Here is a 26,960-nt window from a genome sequence, read left to right on the forward strand (position 1 = left end):
CAGTTTTTAACTCTTCGTTTAGGAAATAAAATTGGCCATCCTTCTAACTCAGTTTCTCATGTCACAGAAGATGAGTTCAGTTTATGAACTCAACACAAATCCTTCCCAAGTGGTCTATGAATAATGTCCTTAGTGGTATGTGTGTTTCTTAGTGCACATGCTATTGCATCAAGGGCTACAATTCAGACTCTTTGATTCATACTATTATTGTTTTAGAGTGAACACCTTTTTTTTTAGAGCTGGGCAGTGGTGGCACACTCCTTTAATCCCAGCACTCAGGAGTCAGAGGCAGGCAGATCTCTGTGAGTTTGAGGCCAGCCTGGTCTACAGAGTGAGTTCCAGGACAACCATGGCTAAACGAAGAAACCCTGTTTTGGTTGTGGGGGGACAAAAACAAAAAAGAATCGAGCTGTGAGGATTATTTTTGGCTTGCCTTGTAGCTTTCCATGTACCTGACATTGGGGCAGTGGTGCCAACCAGCCCAGCTCTGGTGCCTCCTGCCATGTTATTATTATCCACTTGTCTGAGCTTGACACAATTTTAAAGATAGTTCTCTTTGTAGGTTTCGTACATGAAGATGTCTGATCTGAGACATTATAAAATCAAATACTATTCCTTAGCTGAGATCTCTATTTTTCTAAAGCTAAAACATTTTCAGACTACAGAATGTTCCTCCCAGGATCATTTTGAAATTTCTGACTGCCTTACTTATTTATACATACCTTTAATTAATGACTTAAATGTGTACTGGCTGGTTTGGGGGGGGGGGTGTAGCTCAGTGATAAGAGCACTTGTCTAACATGTTCAAGACTCTCCCTAGGATTCATCTCCACACCATAAAGCAAGAAACTTGGACTTACAATTTGCTCATCAAACAAAACTGCCAGTGTCTTGGGTCAAATTTACCTAAAATGAATGCACTCCAGTCTCGGTTATCTTTGATAATGAAAAGCAGGAAGCTAAGAACTGGAGTTGCAGAATGCTCCCAAGGTCTAACTTTCAGTCAGAATGCAAAGGGAGCTTCCCAGGCGTTAACAGGTAATTAAATGAACAGTTTCCTCGTGCCTCATCTCCATGGCCTCCTGTCCTAAGAACTAGTGGAAAAGGTTGTGCTGTGAAACCCACCCAGATAACACCAGTAGTGAGCAGACTGGCCCATAGAAGGGTGCCCTGAAGGCCCTGCTAATACACACCCTTGCTATTCCCACCACTGATGTGAGCATTGCCTGGAAGTTAGATTGATGATAATTTAGATGCTGTGCTCCATTTGGCTTAACTCAAAGATAGGTTTGTGTGTTGTTTTGTTTTGTTTTGTGTGAGACAGGATTTTACTATGTAGACCAGCCTGGCCTTGAAATCATTAAGACTTGCCTTCCTCTGCCCCTCTGTCTCTACCTCCACCCCTGGCCAAAGACCTGTTTGTTATCATCATACCTATAGCACAACTTGATGTTTTAATAAAGGTAATATTAGCCAGGCATGGTGGTGCATACTTTTAATCCCAGCACTTGGGAGGCAGAGGCAGGAAGAGTTCAAGGCTAGACTGGTCTACAGAGTGAATTCCAGGACAGCCTGAGGTACAGAGTGAGACTCTGTCTCAAAAAATAAATAAATAGCAATCTTTAAAACAGAAACAGTGATATTTGTTTTCATGTTAAATACATACAAGCACACACATGCACGTGTGTATAGGTATTTACCATGCAATTAGGAATGATTAAACATGTTATATGTTTTTAAACTACACTACTTCACTGCTCTCATTGTCTGTAGCGTCAGTTAACGGGAGGCAGTGATCTGGCTGATCAGTGTGCTGAATGGTGCTATGGTCCATGATCAAGGATCTTGTATTGCTCGCTGTGCATCAGAGATACGGACTTTCTGCCCATTGACCCAGCTGGAACTGCGTCCAGGTAGATTGCTCACAGTCCTCTTTGTGGATTTACTTGTACTTGAGGGTGCAGTGGCTTCTACTGAATCAGAGGTCCCTGCAAAACTGAAGCAAGACATGCTTGCTAAAACAACAACGAAACCCCGGCTCCTATCTCTGCTCTCACCTGCAGTGTTCTGAAGATATTCCACTGGTTAATTGTGTGGTCACATCATATGCTTTCTCGTTTACCCTTTGCATACCCAAGTGGTGTTTATTTACCTGTAACTAAATAAATGTTGTCCTCTTTAAAGGTGGCCAGTGAGTTTTGTTTGTTTGTTTGTTGTTTGTTTTGTATTTTTTTGTTTTGGGGTTTGTTTTTTTTTTTTTTTTTTGGTTGGTTGGGTTTTTTTGTTGTTGTTTTGGTTTTGGTTTTTTGGTTTTGTTTTTGGTTTGGTTTGGTTTGGTTTTTTTGGGGCAGGGTTTCTCGGCAGCTTTGGAGCCTGTCCTGGAACTCGCTCTGTAGACCAGGCTGGCCTCAAACTCACAGAGATTCACCTGCCTCTGCCTCCCTAGTGCTGGGATTAAAGGCATGCGCCACCACCGCCCTGCAGCCCTGCCTCTTTTTAAAGACGAGGTCTCATGTAGCTCTGACTGGTCTCGAACTTGCTATGTGCATCCCTGAACCATACTAACTAAAGACATGCTAACTGTTCACACTGGTTACCCACAGCCTCTGCTCTTAAACTTCCTGTTGCAGCCAAGCAGTGGTAACACAGGTTTTTAATCCCAGCATCAGGAGGCAGGGGCAAGTGGAACTATGTGAGTTTGAGGCCAGCCAGGTCTACGGAGTGAGTTCCCAGAGAGTCAGAGCTGTTACACAGAGAAACCCTGTACCCAAACAAACAAAAATCCCTGCTGCGAAGTGCTGTCTGGCTACATTCCCTTCAGAGAGCAGTGGTCTTCCCTTAAGAACTGATTGGTTTAACAGTGGTAACATCCTCTGAGGAAGGGCTGCCTGCAGAATGTCTGGGTTCTCTCAACTACCCTCCAGCGCCAAATCAGGGGTTGTTTGTGTGGTGGATGACACCTTGGGCCCACAAGGACAGTGACTGAATACAGACTCTGTTGAATGAACTGAGGGAGCAGCTGTACTCTCCTGGGGTGCCTCCAAGGCACCTGCACCTCCAAGTACACCAAGCCACCCACAGATAATACAGCAGGTAATACAACACCAGGAGGAAAAAAAAAATCAAAAGCTGAGCTGCTGTTTTGAAAGCCTAGATAGAATGGACATTTAACAGCTGGGCTGTGGTGGCACATACCTTTTTTTAATCCCAGCACTCAGGAGGCAGAGGTGTGTGGATTTCTGGGTTCAAGGCCAGCCTCTTCTACAGAGCAAGTTCCAGGACAGCTAGGGCTACACAGAGAAATCCTCCCACCTTATGAACTTATGAACCTTATGAACTGGGCATGGTGGTGAACACCTGTAATCCCAGCAGCGGAGAGAGGGAAGCAAGAGGGTCAGAAGTTCAAAGCCATCCTAAAGGTCCAGATTGGGATCCCTGTCTGATACACAAAAACACAAGCTTGCTAGTAACTCTTTATTGTTAGTTCATACACAATATGCTTTTCCCTCAGGAGCAGCAGGGGATGGGGAAGGTGGTGGCCTGAGAGGCTTCCTGTCTTGTAGCCCTAGGTGTGTGGGCCATGGGTTGGCCTGAGCAGGACAGGGGTGGTTGCTCAAGCAAGGCACTGGGTGGATTTTCATGTGTGTTCAAAGTGGGATTTTCAGGTGATTCCTGGAATTGGCAGAGATCCAGACCTGAAGAGAAGCACCATGGCCCCTAAATATGCTTCTCCTTGTGCATTCCGTGTTCCTGCTTCTTCCTGCGGATCTGCCTCTGCAGCTGGATCTTGTTGGTGAAGAACATCTGTCTCCAGCCCACGTCCATCGCCAGGGCCCTCATGTCGGGGGTGATGGTGTCACAAGCCAACTGAACTATCTGCTCCCACAGCCAGTCAGACTTGCACAGCTGCGGGTGGAAAAAACCAGAAGTGGGTTAAGGCACACCATCCACTAGCTTGTATCACATCCCATTGCTGTGGGATAATGCTCTTGTACACAGTAAGGATTTGTAACTCATATTGGTTTAATAAAATGCTGATTGGCCAGTAGCCAGGCAGGAAGTATAGGTGGGGCAACCAGACCAGGAGAATTCTGGGAAGAGGAAAGGCAGAGACAGACACAGTAGCCATCTAGATGCAGAGGAAGCGAGATGAGAATGCCTCACTAGGAAAAAGTACCAAGCCACATGGCTAAATATAGATAAGAAGTACAGGTTAATTTAAGTTGTAAGAGCTAGTTAATAATAAGCCTGAACGGGGCTGGAGAGATGGCTCAGAGGTTAAGAGCATTGCCTGCTCTTCCAAAGGTCCTGAGTTCAATTCCCAGCAACTACATGGTGGTTCACAACCATCTGTAAAGGGGTCTGGTGCCCTCTTCTGGCCTGCTGGCATACACACAGACAGAATATTGTATACATAATAAATAAATAAATATTTTTTTTAAAAATTATTTCAAAAAAATGTGAAACCCAGGGCTTAGTTGGTAGAATGCTGGTTTGGCATGCATGAGGCTGTGGCTTTGGGCCCCAACACTGCATTAACTAGCTGTGGAGGTGCTTAGGAGGTGAAGGCAGGAGAATCAGAAGTTGAAGGTTAGCCTCTGCTGGCTGGTGAGGTGAAGTGCTGACTGTTCTCCTTTCCAACACAAGTCAGGGTCAGTCTCTGAAGCATCAGAGGTGGTTGTACTAGCAATGTTGTACTCTAGTATGGTATGGGTGAGTCCATTCAGAAGTCCAGGGTCATCCTCAGAGGCAGAGAATCCAAAGCCAACCTGAACTACGTGAGATTGGGTCTCTAAATGGGTGTTTTATTGTCCTATCTACATAGACAGCAATGGAACGGCCATTATAGGTCACATAATGCAAGATACGCAGTGACACCAAATCATGCATTTGTCCCCTACATATTTGTAGGTGCATTGTTTGTTTTTAAACAGGGTCTCACTACATAACCCTGCCTAGCCTGGAACTTGTTGGTAGACCAGGCTGGCCTCAAACTCACAGAGATCTTCCTGCCTCTATTTCTGAGTGCTGGAATTAAAAATGTGTGACACCATCCATTTTTTTCTAAGACAGAGTCTTGTGCAGGCAGATCTCTGAGAGTTCGAGGCCAGCCTGGACTACAGAGTGAGTTCCAGGACTGACTGGCTCCACAGCTACTGAGAAGTCCTCTCTCTCAAAAAAAAAAAAAAAAAAAAAAGACAGTGAACCTTTGGTCTTGGTCTACACTTCTCAACAATCCTACTTGAACTTCCAGAATACAGTCATGAGCCCCCACCCCCAGCCCCAAAACCCTTTTATGTTTTACAAGTCATTCATTATCTTACCCAATTTTCAACATTCCTCTACTAGGAGTTACACATTCTAACTATGAATAGCAAAAATTAAGTCTTAGGAAATGTCTTTTAGGGAAAAAAAAATTTAAACGGGGGATGGTGGCGCACACCTTTTATCCCAGCACTCAAGAGGCAGAAGCAGATGGATCTCTGCAAGTTCGAGGCTAGCCTGGTCTACAAAGCGTGTTCCAGGTCGGCAAGGGCTGACCAGTCAGACTCTGTTTCAAGATAACAATAATGACAGTAAGACACCACACACACATATTCTAGGTCCCCTCAGGACCCCCAAACCTGCCACAGAGTGGGAGACCTGACAATTGTGTTCACCTGTTCACCAGGTACAATACCTGTTTGTCCAGAGTTGGGAATTCTCTTCAATGGGAGTTTGTAGATCAAGGAAAATAAATGTCCCTGTGGGCCAGTGAGATGGCTCAGCAGTTAAAATTGCTTGCCTGAAAAGCCCAAGGCCCGACTTTGATCCCTGGAATCCATGGGAGAAGGTGAGAAATGACTCTAGTAAAATGTCTTCTGACCTTTACATCTGTGCTGTAGAACACCCACCTGCTTACATGGCACACACACACACGCACACACACCTATAGACACACACACATACACACACCTACACACATACACACATACATACACCTACACACATAAACACACACACCTATACACATACACACACCTATACACACACACCTACACACACATATTCACACACACACCTATACACACACACCTACACACATACACACATGATTTAAAAGAAATAATAATAAAAAATTAAAAATCTGCCTCCTCATGTGAGAGTGAAGAGTCCCTTGTTTTGTTCGGGGCTGTTTGTATGTTACAGGGTCTCATTAGATAGCACTGACTGTCCTGGAACTCACTATGTAGACCAGGCTGGACTCAAACTCACAGAAATCCTCCTACCTCCGCCTCTCAGTTTCCCAGTTGCAAGACACCATACCCAGCTGTTGTTTTGTTTCTGGGGCAGGTCTCATGTGCAAACAAACGTGCTTAGTAACCTCAGTTATTTCTAAGCCATAAGAAGCACGGTCACAGTCATATCCCAACCATCATTGTTCTTTTCCTGTGTGTCTGAAAATCTCTGTAACTACTTGGTCAATTCTGGTGCCGTTGGAAGGGAAAGAATAGCATGGACATTCTGACTTGAGGCCAGTCAGCAGGCTCCCAGGCAGGTGACCCGATGACTGCACATCTTGGTGAACTTCCTTCAGTTCAGGGCTGGCCCTTCATCTGACAAGTGTAGAACTCTGCCTTTCTGGCATCCAAGATTTGCAGGGTGCCCTCCAGTCAGCCAAGCTGGGAGGATGCATCTTCATTTGTTTACACCAAAAAATCGGCATTGAGCCCACCAGATCCTCAACTGAAAATCATTATTTCAAAAACAGAAGCAAATTGATATCGTCCCTGCTTTAAGATTATTTTTATAATGTTTTAAAAGTTTCTAAAAATGTATTTATATGTTATGTATGTGTGCTCTGCATGTATATACACCTGCAGGCCAGAAGAGGGCATCAGATCCTCTTATAGATGGTTGCCAGCCACCATGTGGGTGCTGGGAATTGAACTCAGGTCCTCTGGAAGAGCAGCCGGTGCGCTTATCTACTGAGCCATCTCTCCAGCCCCAAGAATTATGTTTATTTTGTATCTGTGTGCATATGCTACTTGTGTGATGGTTCCTCAAAGGTCAGAAGAAGGTGCTGGATCTCCTGGAGCTGAAGCCAGGCAGTGGTGGTACACATATTTAATCCCAGCACTTGGGAGACAGAGGCAGATGGATCTCTGAGTTCGAGGTCAGTCTGGAGAAAGTGAATTCCAGGATAATCAGGGCTACACAGAGAAACCCTGGCTTGAAAAACAAAACAAAACAAAAGGATTTGGAACTGGAGTTACAGGTAGTTGTGACATGGAAGCTGGTACCCAAACAAGTCTTCTAGAAAAGCAGCAAGCCCTTATTTATTTATTTGTTTATTTATGGTTTTTTGAGACAGGGTTTCTCTGTAGCTTTGGAGCCTGTCCCAGAACTAGCTCTTGTAGACCAGACTGGCCTCAAACTAACAGAGATTCGCCTGCCTCTGCCTGCCAGTGCTGGGATTAAAGGTGTGCGTCACCGCCACCAGGCTGCAGCAAGCCCTCTTAGCCACCAAGCCATCTCTCCAGCCCCAGACCCTTCTTTACTGAGGCATAGCCTCTATAAAATAAAACACCATACCCTTGGAGCTGACCCAGGCTAGGCACTCTGTCAGGGTAGACATACAAACTTAAGTGATGGGAGTCTTCAGTCTGATAGGGATGAAAGTCCAGGAATGTAGAACACACTCGTACAAGTGCCACATGCGGGCCTCACTGCAGCTCTAACTAGCCTAGAGCTCGCTGTTTAGACGAGTGGCCTCAAGCTCACCGCTGTCCTCTTGCCTCGCCTCTCAAAGGCTGAAACAACAGTGAGCCACCATACCTGGCTTCAGTGTGTACCTTTCAGTATATGTAAAGCCCTGGGTTCAACCCCTAGTGAACATGCATATGCAAAAACACAAGTATGTTAAATGTGTGCCTGTGCAGGGGTACTTAAAAATCTGAGGAGCTGGCAAAACGGCTGGGTAGGTGAAGGCATTTACTGCCAGACCTGAGAACTTGAGTTTGATTCCCCAGAACCCAGAAAACAGAAGAGAATCATTATAAGATTATAATTATAATTATAAGAGAAAAATTATAGTTTGTCCACTGACCCCTGCACTAATGTTGTAGCACACAAGTGTGTGTGAACACACACACACACACAAATAAAGAAAATAAATGTAATTTTAAAAGATGGGCATATGGTGCACACCTTTAATCCTAGCACTTGGGAGAAAGATGCAGGCAGATTTCTGTGAGTTTGAGGTTAGACTAGTCTACATAAAGCCAACCAAAGCTCCATAATAAGACCATGTCTCAAAAAAAAAAAAAAAAAAAAAAAAAAAAAAAAGGTTGGGCTGTGACTTGAGTGGCAGAGTACTTACTTACCCAGGAGGCTTTAGGCCCTAGAGTCAATCCACTACACTTCGTAAACTGGGTGTGGCGGCACATGCCTATACCCCCAGGACTTCTGAAGATCAGAAATTTAAGGTCATTCGTGGTTACACAGTGAGTTTTAAAAAGGGCTGAGGAGATGGCAAAGTAGATAAAGGCACTTGCCACGCAAGCCTGGCAACGCAAGTTCAACCCCAGGACACACGTAAAGATGGAAGGTGAGGACTGACCCCACAGCGTCGTCATCTGTCTCCACACAAGCGTCATGGCACGTGTACCCATGCGCACACATGTTCCCCGTGTGCACACACCAACCACTAAGGAGAGCCTGACTGTCGAGCTCTGGGGACATTACTCAGCGCAAGTTCAAAACTGTGCGGCAATAATGGCAGGTCGGCGAGGATGAGAGAATCCGTGCCTGAGAACTGGACGGGAAGTAATGCGTATCCAGTGTGAGGAGAGAGCTCACCAGATGTCGGATCCTGCTGAGTCACTGTATGGAGGGGAGGAGACAAACCCAGGCCCTGGCAGGAGCTTTCATAGGTCCCTACCACTGGGTTTTGGTTACTTCAGCATCCTCCTTAAAGTATGAATGCTTGGCAGGGGTGGGGGGTGTGATGTCACATACCTTTAATTCTAGCAGAAGCAGGGGGATATCTATGAGTTCCAAGCCAGCCAAGGCTACATAATATGACCTCTCAAAATAAATAAATTAATTCATATAAAGAACAATATATTGGGTGGGGTTGGCGAGGGACCACCCCACAGCCGGCTATCACTGGGTGCACTGCCACAGTGGCAGTGCACGCAGCAAGTTCTGGGAGAGCCAGGAAGGCCCGGCAGGGAGGGGAAGGTGGCTGGGGCTGGGGCAGCACCTGGGGTTCTGAGGAAGGAGGACCATGCCTCAGTCACACAGTGACTTCCCCAGCAACTTAACTCATGATGGGATCTGGTCTCAAAAGTAAATAGAAATAAATGAATTCTGCACCCCAATAAATTATATTACTGAAAATGAATTCTAATCGTGAAGACATTTTACTGTGTTATTGTGGGGGGAGGGACTGTTGACTCTTTGGGTCACAGTGTCCTTTGAACCATCTGGGAAAGCCTGTTCCTTTATGTGGCTGTTCCTCCATGACTTCACAGCTAAATACTGAGCCAGCCAAGGTTCCTCAGCTGCCAGCGACGCGCTCCAGCTGAGCCAAAATGGGGGTGCAATGGCACATGCTAGTGTGCTTGCCTGTGGAACACAGGCACTTTAGCATTGCAGGCATGGCTGAGGGGGCAGGAAACCGGGCCCTGTCCCAACAGGGCTGAACTTGGCACTGTTGCCCCAGCACGTGCTGCTAAGGATTGAGAGTACCAGGGTCAGAGTTCCCCTGATCAGCCTGGGCTGGGAGGACAGGAACACAGGGCCACCAAAACTGCCCGTGCTGAAATGGATATAGGTCAGTTACTCCTTGAGTTTTGCTTGGTTGGTTGGTTTGGTTTTCTGGTTTTTTGTGTTTGTTTAGGTTTTTGTTTTGTTTTGTTGTTGTTGTTGTTGCTGCTGTATTTTGTAGCCCTGGCTGCCCTGGAACCCACTCTTTAGACCAGGCAAGCCTCGAACTCACAGAGATCCACCTGCCTCTGCCTTCTGAGTGCTGGAATTAAAGAAATGCACCAATGCCCAGCAAACAGTTTTTAAAAAGACTTATTTTGATTTATGTGGAGGTGTGTGGAGGTGTGTGCATGTGAGTTCAGGCACGTGAAGAGTCCAGGAAAGGGTGTTAGTTGGCTAGCCTCCTGACATGGGTGCTGGAGGCAGACCTCGGTTCTACTGCAGGGTCTTACTGTGTAACACTGACTGGTGTAGAAATCACTCTGTAGACCAGGCTAGCCTCAAACTCACAAATTTTCACCTGCCGATGCCTCCTAGGAGAATGTGCCACCAGCTGGCAGTGCATACTCCTAACCGAGACACTCTTGAAGTACTGTTAGTGCCACCATGCTACCTCTGCCTCTGTTCCTTGGCTTGGGAGATTCCCTGTCTTGAATGCCGGGTGTAGGAGGCCCTTCTGTATTTGTGTTGCTTTCATTGGTTATTAAAGAAGCTGCCTTGGCCTAGTTGATAGGGCGGAACTCACGTAGGCAGGGAAGACAGAACAGAATTCTGGGAGGAAAAAGGCAGTGTGGCAGACGCCATGGTTCTCCTGCCCGAGATGGACGCTGGTTAGACTCATGCCGGTAAGCCACAGTCAAGTGGCGATACACATTAATGGAGATAGGTTAAACTAATATGTGAGAGTTAGCCAATAAGAGGTTAAAGATAATGGGCCAGGCAGTGTTTTAATTAATACAGTTTCTGTGTGATTATTTCGGGGTTTAAGCTAGCTGGGCAGCGGGACGCTGCCCGCCACTCAACCTACAACAAATGCCCCCTATTTTGCACTCAAAACACAGATAGAGTGACCCACTTCTAAGAAGCCAGGCACAGGAAACCACTTGACACCCAGTCCTTGTACCTTGCCCACATGTTTTTGTCAAACCCATCACATTATACCACAACCTGTATCTGTGTGGCAACCTGATATCTGATAGTAAGTTCCCTGAGTGTGGGAATAATGCCATCTTGGTTGCTTGCGTCTGTCACAGAGGCAGGACTCAACAGATGGCTGTGGACATTAAACACAAGAAGACTAGGCATGGTGGGGTCACATCTACGATCCCAGAATTTGGGAAGCTGAGGCAGAAGGATTGCAGATACGCTGTCTCAGCTATCTCAAAGAAAAAAATAAACTGGCCATGGTGACATGACCTCTGATCAAAATGTTTGGGAGGTAAAAACAGGAAGATTTGAAGTTCAAGGCTAAACTGGCTGTGTCACACACCTTTAAGTGCAGCATTTGTAAGGCAGAGGCACCCTGACCTCTAGAGTGAATTCCAGGGCTACACAGAGAAATCCTGTCTTGAAAAGTCAAACCAAACAAGAGAGAGAGAGAGAGAGGAAGGAAGGAAGGGAGAAGGAAGAAAGAGAGAGAGAAAGGAAGAAGAAGGGGAAAAGAAAAAGAAGTTCAAGGCTAGGATATACTACATAAATCCTTATTTCAATAAATGAAGAGATAGGTAGGTAGGTAAGTAGATAAATAGATAGATAGATAGATAGATAGATAGATAGATAGATAGATAGACAGATAGATAGACAGACAAGTAGAAAGATACTCAGGGGTCTGGAGAGATGGCTCAGCAGTTAAGAGCACTGACTGCTCTTGCAGAGGACCTAGGTTCTGTTCCCAGCACATCCCATGGCATGGCAGTTCACAGCTGCCTCTGATTTTAGTTCCAGGGGATCAGGTGCCCTCTTCTGGCCTCCATGGGCACTGCATGCACACAGTAGGCACACAGTAGGCACCCATGCAGGCGAAACGTCCATCTACATTACATAGATAGAGCAATCACTAAATAAAATAGCAAAAACCTAAATAGATAAGGCAAAAGAGCAATACGGACCCCCCGAGGGCAGTGGGAGGGCTCTTGGTACTGCTGGTGCAGCCAACACAGCAGCGGGGACTGTTACCTTGGCAAACCTGCTAGATGTCTGCGAGAGCCTGGCAATATCCTCGAGGTCCAGGTAGCAGATGATCTTCAGCAGCAGTTTGTCCGACAGCCGCTCCAGGTAGTCAAATTTACCTTGGCACAGGTTGAAGACATAGTCTAATACTCTTGCACCAAACACTAAGGCGATCTGTACTGTAAGCCAAACCACAAACCAACGGTTGCCGGTTACCTCATTACACCATCAAGAATAAGAAAAAAAAAGAAAAGGTCTGGAAGCCAGGTGGTGCTGGCACACACCTATAATCCCAGCACTCAGGAGGCAGAGGCCAGCCAGGTCTCCAGAGAGAATTCCAGGACAGCCGGGGCTACACAGAGAAAACCAGTCATTCCTACGCTCTCCAAGCTGTTTGTGGCACTAAAGGAGTGGATTTTTGGAGACGTTAGTTGTCCTGATGATGGGATGGCTCTCTGGTGTGGCAAAATGGTAAGTCTGTAATGAATGCAAATGCGTGAGAACAAAGAGAACGGGGTCTGATGACGAGCAGCACCCCCCTCCAATGGTCATACCAGAAACATATGGAGGTGGGCGTGACAGGCGATGCTCACCCTGGCTACCAGCTGACAGAGAATCAGCTAGAGACAAATGAGGGAGGTCGTCACCCACCACTAACTGAGTGGGTGGAACAGACAAAGAGCATCATCACTTCCCTGGTTGTGCCAGGCGGACATGCATAAAATGTGAAGGTCTGCCAGATGCTGGTGGCACTTGCGAGGCAGAGGCAGATGGATCTCTATGAGCTTTGAAGCCAGCCTGGTTCATACAGTAAGATACAGGAAAATCAGGGATACATAGTGAGACCCTGTCTCAAAAGGAAAAAAGGAAAAAAAAAAAAAGGAAGGCCCTGTGAGATGGCCTGATGGGTAAAGGCTGTCAGGCCCAACAACCTGAGTCTGATCCCAGGACCCATTTAGTGTGGAAATAGAGAACTAACTTCTGCGAGTTATCCTCTGACTTCCACACACATGACACAGGCTGTGGTGTGCGCACACACGCACGCCACACGCACGCACACACACACATACACACACACTACATTAACATACATAACTAAGATGTTTAAGAATAAGACTGGAAACACCAGTAGTAAGAAATAAAAAGGGTTCACAACTGTGTAGCGGCTAGTGCCAGTGTCAGCAGGCTGACTGGCTCCCCCAAACACCCTCTTCCTTGAGAAATATGTATAAGGCATTACTGCCCTTTACTGTTGTTGCATTCAAATCTGGCTATTGTCACTGTCAAAGACCTGAAAGATGGAGGAGCTGGGGGAGGGAAACAAGCTTTATTGTAAAACTGGCAGACCAACAGATGGAGGCCCTGTCACCAAGCCCATCGGCCTCCCTCAACCCACGATAGTTTTCAGAACTGTCTTTTCCCCAAATCCATCATCACATGGAGAGGCGAAGCATGGGTTTTGTGGAAGTTTGTCCCCACACTTCCACATAGGCCGTATGCTGAGAAAATGGTGGCCGGAACATCTCTAGGCAGAGAATCCAACATTAAAAAGAGCAAAGGGCTGGGTTGAAGTGGCTCACACCTGCAATTCCAGCACTAAAGTGGCAGAGGCATAGCCAGGTGGTTGTAGTACAGGCACCTGGGAGGCAGAGGCAGGCAGATCTCTGTGAGTTCAGGGCCAGCCTGGTCTGCAAAATGAGTTCTAGGACAGCCAGGACTGTTATACAGAGAAACCCTGTCTCGAAAAACAAACAAACAAAAAGAGGCAGAGGCCTGAGAATCCTGAGTTTTAGGCTAGCCTGTGTAGCTCTAATCAACCAGTGTCTTTAGGAGTTTCTTTACACCGGGCGGTGGTGGTGCACGCCTTTAATCCCAGCTCTCGGGAGGCAGAGGCAGACGGATCTCTGCGAGTTCGAGGCCAGTCTGGTCTACAGAGCGAGTTCCAGGACAGGCTCCTACGCTACAGAGAAACCTTGTCTCGAAATTAAAAAAAAAAAAAAAAGGAGTTTCTTTACAAGAATTCTCCCTGACAACAGAAAGAAAGGATTTGGAAGGGCTGCAAGGGTTAGTGAACCACTTGGGAGGCAGACGCAGGCAGATCTCTGTGAATTTGAGGATCAGGACAGGCTCCAAAGCTACAGAGAAACCCTGTCTCAAAAAAAACAAAAACAAACAAACAAAAAACAAACAAACAAACAAAAAGGTTCAGATTCAGTGGATTTAAAAGTCTGCAAACCCCACTGTGGTGGTAGTGGTGGCCTAGTACTCAGGAGGCAGAGGTAGGCAGATCTCCCGAGGCTAGTCTGGTCTACAAAGCAAGTGTCAGGACAGTCAGAGCTGTTACACAGAGTCCTCAAAAACTAAAAATTGCAAACCCTCCCCCTGCTACATACAAAATGCACATGCACACATAAAAAATTGTCAAAAAAAACTATTTTAGAGAAGGAGCGAAGGCTGGAGCAATAGCTCAACAGTCAAGACAATTTGCTGGCCTTCCAGGGGACCTGAATTCAGTTCCCAGTACCACTATCAGCCAGCTACAGGGATCCAACTCCAAGGGATCCAAAGCCCCCTTCTGCCTCCTTTGTTACCCACTCACACAGACAGACACCCTGGCCTACTCATAAATAAAATAATAAAAATAAACATTTACCTGTTTGCAGTGGCACAAGCTTTAACCCCAGTAGGAGGCAGAGGCAGGTGAATCTGTATGAGTTTGAGGCCAGCCTGGTCTATATAGCAAGTTCCAAGTCAGCCAAGGCTGCATAGAGAGACCCTGTTTCCAAACAAAACAAAACAAAACAAAACAACCAATAAATACGTAAATCTTTAAAGAATAATTTTAAAGGAGAATTCAAGCCCCTGGCTTTGGTGCCCACAAACTCCCCAGCTACGCTGAGAGTGACAGAAAGATAGGGGGGGAGGGGACGTCAGAGACAAAAGCCACCTGGCCAGAAGGATAAGCCTGGACCTTGAATTGATTTCTTGGTCCTCCTCTATAAAAATGCTAATGAGGAAAGGATTGAGGAGGCTGATTCCACTGGGGCTCTCTAGCCTGAGGGCTTTCTCCACGAGGCACTTGAAAGACTCAGTTCCCGGGATCTGCCCCTGTGATGGACAGGGAGGTCGGTGCACGCCCCTCCCGCCCCCAGATGATGTGAACACAGGATGCTGAGTTCAGTTGACTCTGATTATTTTTTCTTATTAAAATTCCTTCCTTTCCACCTTCTTTCATCCCCATCTTTACATAATTTAGCAACTATAAAGTGATGATAAACAGCATTAACAGATGAATATTTCATGAAAACCACTATGGCTTTGCTTTGTATATTTATTTTCTCTTTTAAGGTTGAAACAGGGTTTGCTTATGTAGCCTTGTCTAGCCTGGAACTACCTTTGCAGGTCAGGCCAGCCTCGAACTCACTGAGATCTATTTTGCCTCTGCCTCTGCAGCACTGGGATTCAAGACATGAGAAACATGCTCAGCGCTCGCTGCCTTGTATTTTTAGACATTTTAGTTACTTGCAAAGGAGATTTTAGCTCACAGACAATAGACTAATGGAATGCTTGACATAAACATAAATTCACTGTAGAAGCAAAAATGATGGGCCAGTTGTATTCGAGGGGCACAGAAACCCTGTATCAAAAAAAAAAAAAAAAGAAAGAAAGAAAAGAAAAGAAAAAAAAGAAAAGAAAAGAAAAGAAAAGAAAAGAAACTGCGGACGTGACCACTAGGGGGAAGGGTTTTTATTGTGGTTAAAAGAGAAAAGATCCAGAGGCATCTGGAGGACTCCAGAACTGAGCGAAGCAGCAGACTGGACACAGCCAGGGCCAGGAAAGCCGCCGTGAAGATGGCAGGAGATGGAGTTTAGTGTGGGGAATGAGAAAGCACAAGGGAGACAGCAGAAAACAGCAAGGGTAGCGAGGCAGCTCAAGTGGACAAGTCGTTCGGATTATGAGGGGCAGCTGGGGGCAAGGGGGCTTTGGATCCAACAATGGCAAGATAGTGAAGCAGATAAGGCGAAGGCTGAGTTCAGTTCCTTGGATCCACATGATGAAATGAGGGAGCCAGTTCCTACAAATCGTCCTCTGACCTCAGGACTTGTGCAGTTACTGTGATATGTGTGCTGCAGGCACACACACACACACACACACACACACAAAGCGTAATAAAAATTTTTTAATTTTTATTTAGAAAAATAGAAAAGAAGATCCCTCTCGCTCCTGAGCTCTCTGAATAACCAAAGAATGGAAATGTGTTTTGCTTTGGATACTTTTGTGACAGGGTCTCTCTGCAGAGCCCTGGCTGTCCTAAAACTCACTATGTACACCAGGTTGGCCTGGAACTCACAGAAGTTCACCTGCCTTGGCCTTCCAAGTGCTGGGATTAAAGGTGTGTGCCACCATGCTACCCTCTTCTGTTCTAATAACCACCCCTTGGCTTGCACATACCATACACACACTGCTCTCTCCAAACAAAGCACCTGGCATCCTCAGGCCCTGCCTACATCTGGCTGCATGTACTCCTCTCTGAACAAAGGAATAGTCTCCTCCTTTGACCACCAGCAAACTTGGACAGTCTGTGCTCAACAGCATGCCCAATGCATGCTGGTCCCAAGATAAAGAGGCCAGTCCAGCATGAGCTGGTTCTGGGTGCCTGACCGATAAGGCAAAATTGTGTCCTCAGGTAAACTTTCAGGGAGAATTCATTATTTACCATCTTATGCCTGCCTATGCAAAATTAAAATTATAAAATGCATATCATTCAAATCAGCGGCATTATGGGAAGGAACATTCTCAGCAGATACGTGATTACATGACCTAATCTGTCAAAACAGAACCATTCACTATTAACTATATTCTTCTTTCTTTTGAACCCCATAAGAGGAAACACAAACAATAATCCGGGCTCTTGTGTGCCTCCATTGTCAATCTTGACAGTAAGCTTCTGACTTCTTTTTATGTGTATGAGTGTTTACATGCACACATACATGTGTGCCTCGTGCTTGTCTGGTGCCCACAAAATCCAGAAAGCAGCAGGTCCCCCGAAATTGGACTTAGGGATGGCTGTGGGCCACCTTGTGGGCGCTGTACTATTTCTTCAGCCCCGTGTTTCTGATCTTTACTATTGCTTTGGAGTAAGTGTGTGTGTGTGTGTGTGTGTGTGTGTGTTATGCGCACAAGTGCACACACACACGCGTGTGTGTGTGTGTGTGTGTACATGCCTGGGATGGGATGTCTACAGAAGACACAATAGTGTGTAGGGTCCCATGGAGCCAAAGTTAAAGGTGGTTGTAAACCACTCCCTATGGGTGCTGGACGGCAAACTCAGTCTTCTGGCAGAACAGAAGTGCTCGTAACTGTTGTGCCATCTCCCAGCCACTTATTTTGCCTTTAAATCAAGTTTCCTTGCTACTTTTTTTTTTTTTTTTTTTTTTTTTTTTGGTTTTTCGAGACAAGGTTTCCCTGTAGTTTCTAGAGCCTGTCCTGGAACTAGCTCTTGTAGACCAGGCTGGCCTCGAACTCAGAGATCCGCCTGCCTCTGCCTCCCGAGTGCTGGGATTAAAGGCGTGTGCCACCACCGCCCGGCCTCCTTGCTACTTTTGCTAACCTGTGTGAGCCCTTTTAATAAGAGGACAAGATAGGTGTGCAGGATGGCTCAGAGGGTAAAGGTACTCAAGACCATGGCTGACAACCTGAGTTCTAGCTCAGGACCTACACCGTAGAAGGTGAGAACCAGCATGAGTGCTCACACATTTAAGCACATACGCAAACATGAATAAATATTTTTTTTAAGGTCAAAAGCTTGGAAACACCTGTTCGGATATAGATCACTAGTAATAACCTGAAGAATTTCCCTTTGTGGAACTGGAGATTTTAGGGTCACAGCCTGGACTCTGGCAGCCATATGCCCAAATTTAGACATCTAAACAAGCACCAACAGGGATGGAGGCCAGATTACTGGACCCCTCCCTCATGACTATTTTTGTACCCTACCTAACACCATGAGATATCTCAGAAATTTGTTGAGGCCCATGAAGGAAAAGCCATTTCCTCCTAATCATAAGGATAGAATCTGAGTCCTAATCTGTCCCATCCCAATGATTAGAATATTACATACTATTGTCTACCCCCTTAAGAGTTAATCCAACTGAACCTGTCAATCATCAGCCCAGAAGCCAGCCCCCAAAAGCTGGAAACACGCTAGGAGATGAGAAGAAATCTGTCCCTTAATGAGATGCTATATACCAGGGGAGCCTTTCCTTCAGAGCAGCTGCTTGCTTACCAATTTTTGCTAAGCCTCCCATATTTCTGAGTTCTAACTGAGAAGAATACTTTTTTCCCTTTTTTTTTTCTTTCTCTTCTTTGGATACTAAGTATGTTTGCCGTGACAGTGGTCCTTCTCATTCCCACCTTCAGTTTTACAGGTGTTAGCAGCCAACCCTCCCTCCCTCCCTCCCTCCCTCCCTCTCTCTCTCTCTCTCTCTCTCTCTCTCTATATATATATATATATATATATATATATATATATATATATATATATATATATATGTAGGATTTCTCTGTGAACCTCTAGCTGTTTGGGAACTCGATTTGTAGCCCATGCTACAAAGATCTGCCTGCCTCTGCCTCTCTGGAATTAAAGGTGTATGCCGCCACGCACGCCCTCTTTCCTTTTTATTTTTTATGTATGTATCTGCACCATGTACCAGCAGTGCTCACAGAGACCAGAAGAGGGCATTCGGTGCCCTGGAACTGGAGTTACAGGGGGTTATGAACAGCCTCAAGGTGCTGGGAATCAAAGCCAAGTTCTCTGAAAGAGAAGCCGGTGCTCTTAACAGCATCACCTCAGCCCCAGCTACCTGCTCTATCGAAACCTAACTCAAACCCTGGTTTCTCCATCTCCTTCCTCCTGTCCATTGCCAGGATTTACAGCTCTTCTGCCCTGTGATTTTCCTCTCAAACCCTAATAAAATGGTCCTTGAGTTTCCTTCAGAGTCCATCTTTTAAAATTCTTTCATCAATAAGACTAGGCCTGCCAAGAGGAGCCGCAATTCTCCAGCAACACACGTCTTGCTCAGTTCTTCTCAGGATGCAGGGACAGAGCCACTGCGGTTCCTTTCAGTAACCCTGTTCGTGTGAAACCACAACTCCAACCTCAAAGGAGGTCAGAGTTTATTCGGGAGCCAAAAAGGAGTGAACACATTGAAGGAAGACAGATTTGGGGCACTGCAAATTCCGTATTCTAACATAACATTTTCTTTTTCTTTTCTTCCCTTTTTCTTTCTTTCCTTCCTTCTTTCTTTCTTTCTTTCTTTCTTTCTTTCTTTCTTTCTTTCTTTCTCTCTTTCTTTCTCTTTCTTTCCTTTCTTTCTTTCTGTCTTTCTTTCTTTCTTTCTTTCTTTCTTTCTTTCTTTCTTTCTTTCTTTCTGATTTATTAGGCAGGCGGTGGTGGCACACACCTTTAATTCCAGCAATCAGGAGGCAGAGGCAGGCAGATCTCTGTGAGTTTGAGGCCATCCTGTTCTACAGAGCAAGTTCCACGACAGACTCCAAAGCTACACAGGGAAACACTGTCTCGAAAAACAAACAAACAAACAAACAACAAAAAGATTTATTTATTATGTAAATAATAAAGTGTTCTGCCTGCATGTACACCTGATGGAGGCGGGTCTTCTATCAATCTGTTGATTTCATTGGTTAATTAATAAAGAAAACTGCTTGGCCTAATAGGTTAGAACATAGGTGGGTGGAGTAGGCAGAACAGGAAGAAGGAAGTAAGGTAGATGGCTCAGTCAGATGCCAAGCCTCTCTTAAGTTAGGCAGACCGCTGTGCCTCTCGGGAGAGAGAAGCCAGACGCGATGAAGCTCCAGCCCAAGGTGGACGTACACTAGAATCTACCTGGTAAGGCACCACTTTGTGGTGCTACACAGATTATTAGATATGGGTTAGTCAAGATGTGAGTAAGAGGCTGAAACTAAGGGCCAGGCAGTATTTAAAAGAATACAATTTGTGAGTTGTGATTTCAGGGCATAAGCTAGCTGGTGGCTGGGAGCCTCGCGGCGGGAAGCCGGCCCGCAGCCGCTCCACACTACATACACCTGCATACCTAAAGATGGCACCAGATATCATTATATATGTTTGTGAGCACCATGTGGTTGCTGGGAATTGAACTCAGGACCTCTGGGAAAGCAGCCAGTGCTCTTAACCTCTGAGCCATCTCTCCAGCTCCTAATATAACATTTTCATTAAGCTTTTAAAGTAACAGGACATAGGGAGTCATAGATCTAGGCGTTTTCTTTTTTTTAGATGCGCAGCCCAGGCTGACCTCGAACTCGTGATCCTCCTGCCTCTGCATCCTTCAGCAAATCCTACCAGCGTGCGCCACCACAACTGGTGATCAAATACACTGGTGGGAGCATCGGGCAATGGGGGAGCAGCAAGGTGGTAGAGGGGGAAGGAAATTCTGTTACATACCTCAAAAGCTATCTCAGGATATTCCTAGTTGGTTGGTGGAGACCAGTGGTCTCTTAAGTTAATTTATTCCACAATATTTCACTCTAGTATCGGGGATCGGAAGGCCTAGTCTGGTCTTTGGTGGAGCTTGCACTTGCACTTACACAAACCCATATGCATACACATATAAATAAGACCAAGCATGTTCTTGAACATCTTTAATCCAAACGCTTAGGAGCCAGCAGCAGGTAGATCTCTATGAGTTCAAAACCAACCTGATCTACATAGCTAGTTTCAGGACAGCCAAGACTACATACAGAGACCCTGCCAAAAAAAGAAGAAAAAAGGAAGGAAGGAAGGAAGGAAGGAAGGAAGGAAGGAAGGAAGGAAGGAAGGAAGGACTTTCTTAAATAATTCATATGGTAATTTATTTACCGGGCTGTGTACTAGTCATTGTTCTAAGTGGCACCAAGGACCCCTCAACAAGCCAAGTTCTTACCACAATAAAATAGACAAGAAACAAACAGCTGAATGCACAGTGTCTCATTTGACAATGAGTATGTGGGAGACACGACATTCTGGAGAAAGGCTGTGATTTTCTGTCTAGTGGTTCAAGGAAGCATTCGCTAAGAAGGCAGTGTCAGCAGACTGAATAATGGGCAAGCCAGTGGAGACATCCCAGGAAAAATAGGCCTTTTGTGTTTATTTTTGAAACAGGGTCTCCTGAGGTTGAGGTTGCGATTGGAACTGTGTTACTATGTCATCTAAGGGCTTAAAAGAGCTAGAATGGGCTGGAGAGATGGCTCAGAGGTTAAGGGCACTGGTTTTCTTGCCTGCCACTGCCCAGATTATAGTGATTGGGAAGGGCCCAACACTGATAGGAAAAGACATAAAGAGTAACGTCAGAATTTGTGGCTTGAGGCTTGAGGTTACCTCCTCCCACCTACCATCTCATGGAAGGTGAGATTAGAAATTTTTTAAATTATAGTGTGTGTGTGTGTGTGTGTGTGTGTGTGTCTCCAAAGCTACAGAGAAACCCTGTCTTGGGGGGAGGGATATACCATCACATCACGGCTAGAAGAGGCAACCCAGTAAGAGGTTTGTGTGTGTATACATGTATACATGTGTGTCTGCCCACGGTGCCAGAGCAGGAATTGGGTCCCCTGCAAGGACAGGAGATGCTCCTCACCACTGAGCCCTATATATGGCACTGAAAGTTAGAGTCTGAACCAGATTCCCCCAGAACATAACCACAAACAGACAGGAGAAAGGTACAGATTTGAACTCCTAGTCCTGTCATCTTGATTTGAAGCCTAAGAAGCCAGTGAGGGACAGGAACTAAGACCGAGGTCAAATGACAGGAAATACCACCTGCTTGCTAAGTACCGCTGAGAGGTCCAGGCAGCAAGAGTGACATGCTCAGAACCTCTGCAAGGATCTCTGCATGAGAAAATCTTGTAGGGGACCTTAGGGAGACGACCAAGAGGAGACAGAAAAGTAAGTCCAGTCGAAGGCCGTCTGCTTAACAATACAGCAAACGATAATTAAGAGCTGATTATATATAATGCCCAGCGAGTCACAGAAGGCTCAGGACAACTGAATAAAGTGGCCATGATTATCTCCAGTCCTACCAAGGAAAGTGACTCACAAAGGGGCTGAGCTGTCACTATAGTTACAACAGCTGGCTAGTGGCAGCACCGAGGCTCCAGCTGGCCCAATGACCCCTCCCCTCCCCAGACCGTGTGTGGCCATGAGTGTCTTCTTTCTCTCCTGCTGAGGGAGACGTCTTTCCGCACGGTTCTCCAAGACCGGAGGGTAGAGAAGAGCAGCACTGACTACCGGGTTGCCTGCGACGTGTATGGGGACCGCGGCCATCTGAGTCATCAGCCACTCTAGGGCTGGGCTTTTCAGCGACACAGCTGCCTTTGAGTCACCCAGATGCCTGTGACTAACCCCAGTGTTCTCACCGTACTTGGGTGGAATCACGTCTGTTGTTGTTATCCTATCTGGGGCAAACAGACATCTGTTCACATCTCCCCAGAAAATGACGCAATGCGAAGATGCAGAAGACACTATCTCAAATTTAGTTTTTTGATTCTAAAGAGATTTTGAAAGATTTGTTTTAGCCGGGCCATGGTGATACAGGCTGTTGATCCCAGTACTTGGAAGACAGAAGTTGTTGGATCTCTGTGAGTTAAAGGCCAGCCTGGTCTACAACAGAGTGAGTTCCAGGACAGCCAAGATTACAAGAAACCCTATCTAGAAAAAAACAAAAAACAAGCAAACAAATTTTTTTTTTTTTTTTTTTTTTTTTTTTAGTTATGTGGGTATGGGTTGTGCAGTTGCTCACAGAGGCCAGAAGAGGTCACTAGATTCCAGGAGCTGGATTTATAAACCCCTCCTCCCATGGGCGCTGGCAACTGAATTCCCTTTCTCTGCAAGAGCAGTATATGCTTAACTACTATACCATCTCCTCAATCCTCAGAAGTAAAACTCCAATCCTTTTTTTTTTTTTTTTTTTTTGAGACAGGGTTTTTCTGTAGTTTTAGAGCCTGTCCTGGAACTAGTCTTGTAGACCAGGCTGGCCTCAAACTCACAGAGATCCACATGCCTCTGCCTCCCTGAGTGCTGGGATTAAAGGCATGTGCCACTACCGACTGGCTGAATCCAACATTCTATTATTTCTTTTATCTTCTTTCTTTTTTTGTTTTTTTTTTTTGTTTGTTTTGGTTTGGTTTGGTTTGGTTTGTTTGGGTTTGTTTTGGTTTTCCAAGACAGGGTTTTTCTGTGAAATAGGTTTCTCTGTCCTGGAATTCTCTCTGTAGACCAGGTTAGCCAGCCTCAAACTCAGAGATCCACCTGCCTCTGCCTCCCAAGTGCTGGGATCTAAGGCTTGCACCACCACTGCCCAGCCTATTATTTCTAAGAACATAATCACATAAATATGAAGCCTGTGATCCATCTCTGCCGCATATGCTGGGGAGTGACTGCCTCACCTTGAAGATTAGAGTTGTCTAGGAAGTCCTCATGGGTTTCCTTTATCTCTCCAGGTTTTGCTGACCGAAACTCGCTTCTCAGAGAAATCTTCCACCATCTAAAGATCATCTGTGATTAAACAGGAGTTGGTAGCAGTTAAAAATTACTCTAACCCTGTCAGCTATGTTAAGTTTAGGCTTTTTGTTTGTTGCTTGTTTATTTATTTTAATTTTATTTTATTTGAGACAAGGTCTCATGTAGCCCAGACCAACCTAGAACTCACTAAATAACCGAGACTAACCTTGAGTGCTTGATTCTCTGTCTCTGTCTACCAAGTGCTGGCAGGCATGGTCTACCATGCCTACCTTAAACTTAGGGTGCTGAAAGGTGCCTGTAATATGCACGTTGGACTATGCTCCCAATATCAGCAATAACTTTACACTGTGAAGTAATATCTGGGCATCAGTGAACATTTTCCTTAGAGATTAGCGTTACAAAATCAGTGTTGTAAGGGGTTTTAAGATTTATTAGGTTGGAAGCCAGGCAGTGCACGCCTTTAATTCCAACACACTGGAAACAGATGGGTGTCTGTGAGTTCGAGGCCAGCCTGGTCTACAGAGGGAGTTCCAGAACAGCCAAAGTCACACAAAGAAGCCCTGTTTCGGCTCGGTCGGGGGCGGGGGGGGGGGGGGGGAGGATTCTACCAGGTCACTGAGGCTGGAAAGAAGGATTAGTAGCCAAGAGCTGTCATTCCCAACATTTATGCAGCTGTTAACAACCATCTGTAACCCAGTCCTAGGGGAACCCAACACCCTCTTCTGGCCTCCTTGGATACTGTGTGCACGTGGTGCACAGTCGTATCCTCAGGCAGAACACCCAGGACTACATAGTACTGCCATCACAGTCAATTCCTCCTGCACCTCCCCACCTCCGCTGGCCTCTGGCTCTCCTCCCCAGCTCTAAACTGAACTTTTGTCAGGGTTTCCAGACTAAGCTCCACTATGAACTACTTTCTGGCTTGAAAAAAACAACCAACCAACCAAAAACGTGTTCCTTTCGTTACTTTTAATTCCCTTCATCTCTATAGGTTTGTGCCTGACAGAAACCCCATCCGGTTGTCATTTTAGTGCTGAAGGGTTGCTTGGCAGTTCTGTAAGTTGATGATGTGCTGTATAGTACCAAGATATTTAAAGGGCTACAGACTGTGTGCTTCACTATCTTTTAAAGATTTTTTTTTTATTTTTGCTTTTGTTACTTTTAAATTTATGTGTATGAGTGCTTTGCCTGTCTGTATGTCTGTGCACAACTTGCATGCTCAAGGCCTGCAGAGGCAAGAACAAGGAGTTCAATTCCTGAAACTAAAGTTACAGTTTGATTTAAAGAAAATCATTCCTTCCCAAATTAATGCAAAGGCAATGCCAATAAATAGAAGTACTGGGATAGCCAAAGAGTTAGAGAATTAGCAGACAAAAAAAAAAAAAAAAAAAACTTCTCCAAGAGAAAGAAGCCTCAAGTTTTCAAGTGCTGTTGGAGTGGTGGTTTATCCCTGCACTTGAGAGGCTAAGGCAGGAGAAATTCCTGCTTGGGTTACAGAGTTAAATACTGTCTCTAACTTATACAAAATAAAACACACACACACAAACCCCCAAACACTTCAGAGCCTAACATTTTACCAAGGAGTTCTCAAAGTTGCTTAAACCTGCTTAGTTAAAGAGCTTGGAGCTTAGGAGTGCTTTCTACTCTTCCAGAGGACCTGAATTTCCTTCCCAGTGTCCCGGACCATAAATTATATCTCTGACCAGAGGGGAGGCATGGGAATAAAGACACAACTCACATGACTTTATTAGGAAGAAGTTTTTAGGGATCCCTCATGAAATCTTGAGTTCACATCCTGAAAATCACCTGCGTTTATTCTCTAAACAGCTTTTATACCAAAATGTAAACTGAGGGGGGAAATTCATTAGCATTCTGTTTCCTAGGTAGCTGGGGACTTAGGTCACACCCACAACTATGTCTGCTCTGTCACTTAGACAGAATTAGCACCTCTTTCCCAGGCAGCTTCTCCCCAATTACAAAGAAGGAGCAGAGCGACATTAGCATATCTTGACCCTTTGTTTAGGATGGCATCAGTTTGTCTGGAAAGGCTAGGTGACCACCTTCTGTGTGGCAGGTGCAAACTGTGGCCTGAAAGTCTGGCCGGCATACAATGTAGGAATATGGGCCTGTATAATATGGTCCTACACCCAGAATCCACAAGGGAGGCTAACAGTTGCCTGTAACTCTAGAAGATCCAGGATCTCCCAGGAGACCCTATGCCCTCTTCTGGCCTCAGGCACCCGAACATACACGGCATACATTCACACAAAACACACACACACACACAAAATGAATGCATGAATGAATGAATGAATGAATGAATGAATGTTTGGGGTTGGTTTTATTTTTTGTTTTTTGTTTTGGTTTGGTTTTTTGAGACAGGGTTTCTCAGTGTAGTCTTGCCTGTCCTGGAACTTGCTCTGTAGATCAGGCTGGCCTCGAACTCACAGAGATCTGCTTGCTTCTGCCTCCCAAGTGCTGGGATTAAAGGCATGTGCCACCACGCCCAGCTTAAATCTTAAATTTAAAAAAAATTATAGATGGGGCTAGAGAGATGATTCAGCGGTCAAGAGCACTGACTGCTCTTTCAGAGGACCCGGGTTCAGTTCCCAGCACCAGCACAGCATCTCCCAGCTGTCCGTAACTCTAAAATCTGACACCCTCACACAGATATACATGCAAGCCAAACATCAATGCACATAAAATAAGAATAAATAATGTTTAAAAATTATAAATGAGTCTATTGTATTTTTTTTTAAGACAGAAGCCCAATGTGTAGCCCTGGATGACCTGAAACTCTCCTTTTGTAGACTAGGCTAGCCTAGAATTCAGAAAGATTCACCTGCCTTTGCCTCCAGAATGTTGGATTATAGGTGTGAGGCATTATGTCCTGCCCTGCCAGTATATTTATTAATTTATTTTAAAAAAAACAAAGTTTTAGCACTTGGGAGACAGAGACAGACAGATCTCTGTGAGTTTGAAATCAGCCTGGTCTACATGCAGTGCTGTTACACAGAGAAAATGTGTCTTGGAAAACAGAAGACAAACAAACAAACAAAATAATTTGAAGATTCCACCACTTCAGCCACTTTTATTTTAGTATGGAAGTCTGTTAAACCTCTTGGCCATCACTCAAGTGTCATGATTATTATTAGTAGTATTATTATTAATTATTATTAATTAATTATTGTTAATATTATTAATTAATAATATTCCCTGTTCTTTCTGGGGGCGGAGAAAGCCAGCAGGGCTAAAGATGGCTCAGTAAGTAAAGGCATCTAGTTATCCTTTGACCACACACACTATGTGGTAGTGGTACAACTCTCATGGCAGGAAGTTGTTTTTCTTCTTAAGTTTTAAAATTGATTAGTAATTATATCTGTATATGGGAAGTTCCCGTGGAAGCCAGAGGAGAGAGTTGGATCTACAGATTGTTGAGAAGGGACTGAAATGGGAGCTGGGAACTCAACTCCATTCCTCTGACAGCAAGTGCTCTTAACTGATGAGC

General features: G+C 45.3%; 1 protein-coding gene across 3 annotated transcripts in view; it reads right to left on the bottom strand.

Moving 5' to 3' along the window:
- Positions 1–3,460: 3,460 nt before the first annotated feature.
- Fbxo36 (F-box protein 36) overlaps positions 3,461–26,960 on the bottom strand; it is a 58,193-nt gene continuing 34,693 nt past the window's right edge. For 2 of the 3 annotated variants that reach the window (XM_038339589.1, XM_038339591.1), the window contains exons 2-4: positions 23,377–23,485; positions 11,929–12,101; positions 3,461–3,906 (exon numbers count right to left, since the gene is read on the bottom strand). In XM_038339589.1, coding sequence (XP_038195517.1) covers positions 3,718–3,906; positions 11,929–12,101; positions 23,377–23,485 — 471 coding nt within the window. In that variant the 3' untranslated portion in view covers positions 3,461–3,717. Of the gene's footprint in view, positions 3,907–11,928; positions 12,102–23,376; positions 23,486–23,657; positions 23,695–26,960 lie in introns of those variants that run through there. The other variant, XM_038339592.1, reaches the window with a different exon arrangement.

The sequence above is a fragment of the Arvicola amphibius genome, chromosome 8, assembly GCF_903992535.2.
Source record: "Arvicola amphibius chromosome 8, mArvAmp1.2, whole genome shotgun sequence".
NCBI classification, from domain to species: domain Eukaryota; kingdom Metazoa; phylum Chordata; class Mammalia; order Rodentia; family Cricetidae; genus Arvicola; species Arvicola amphibius.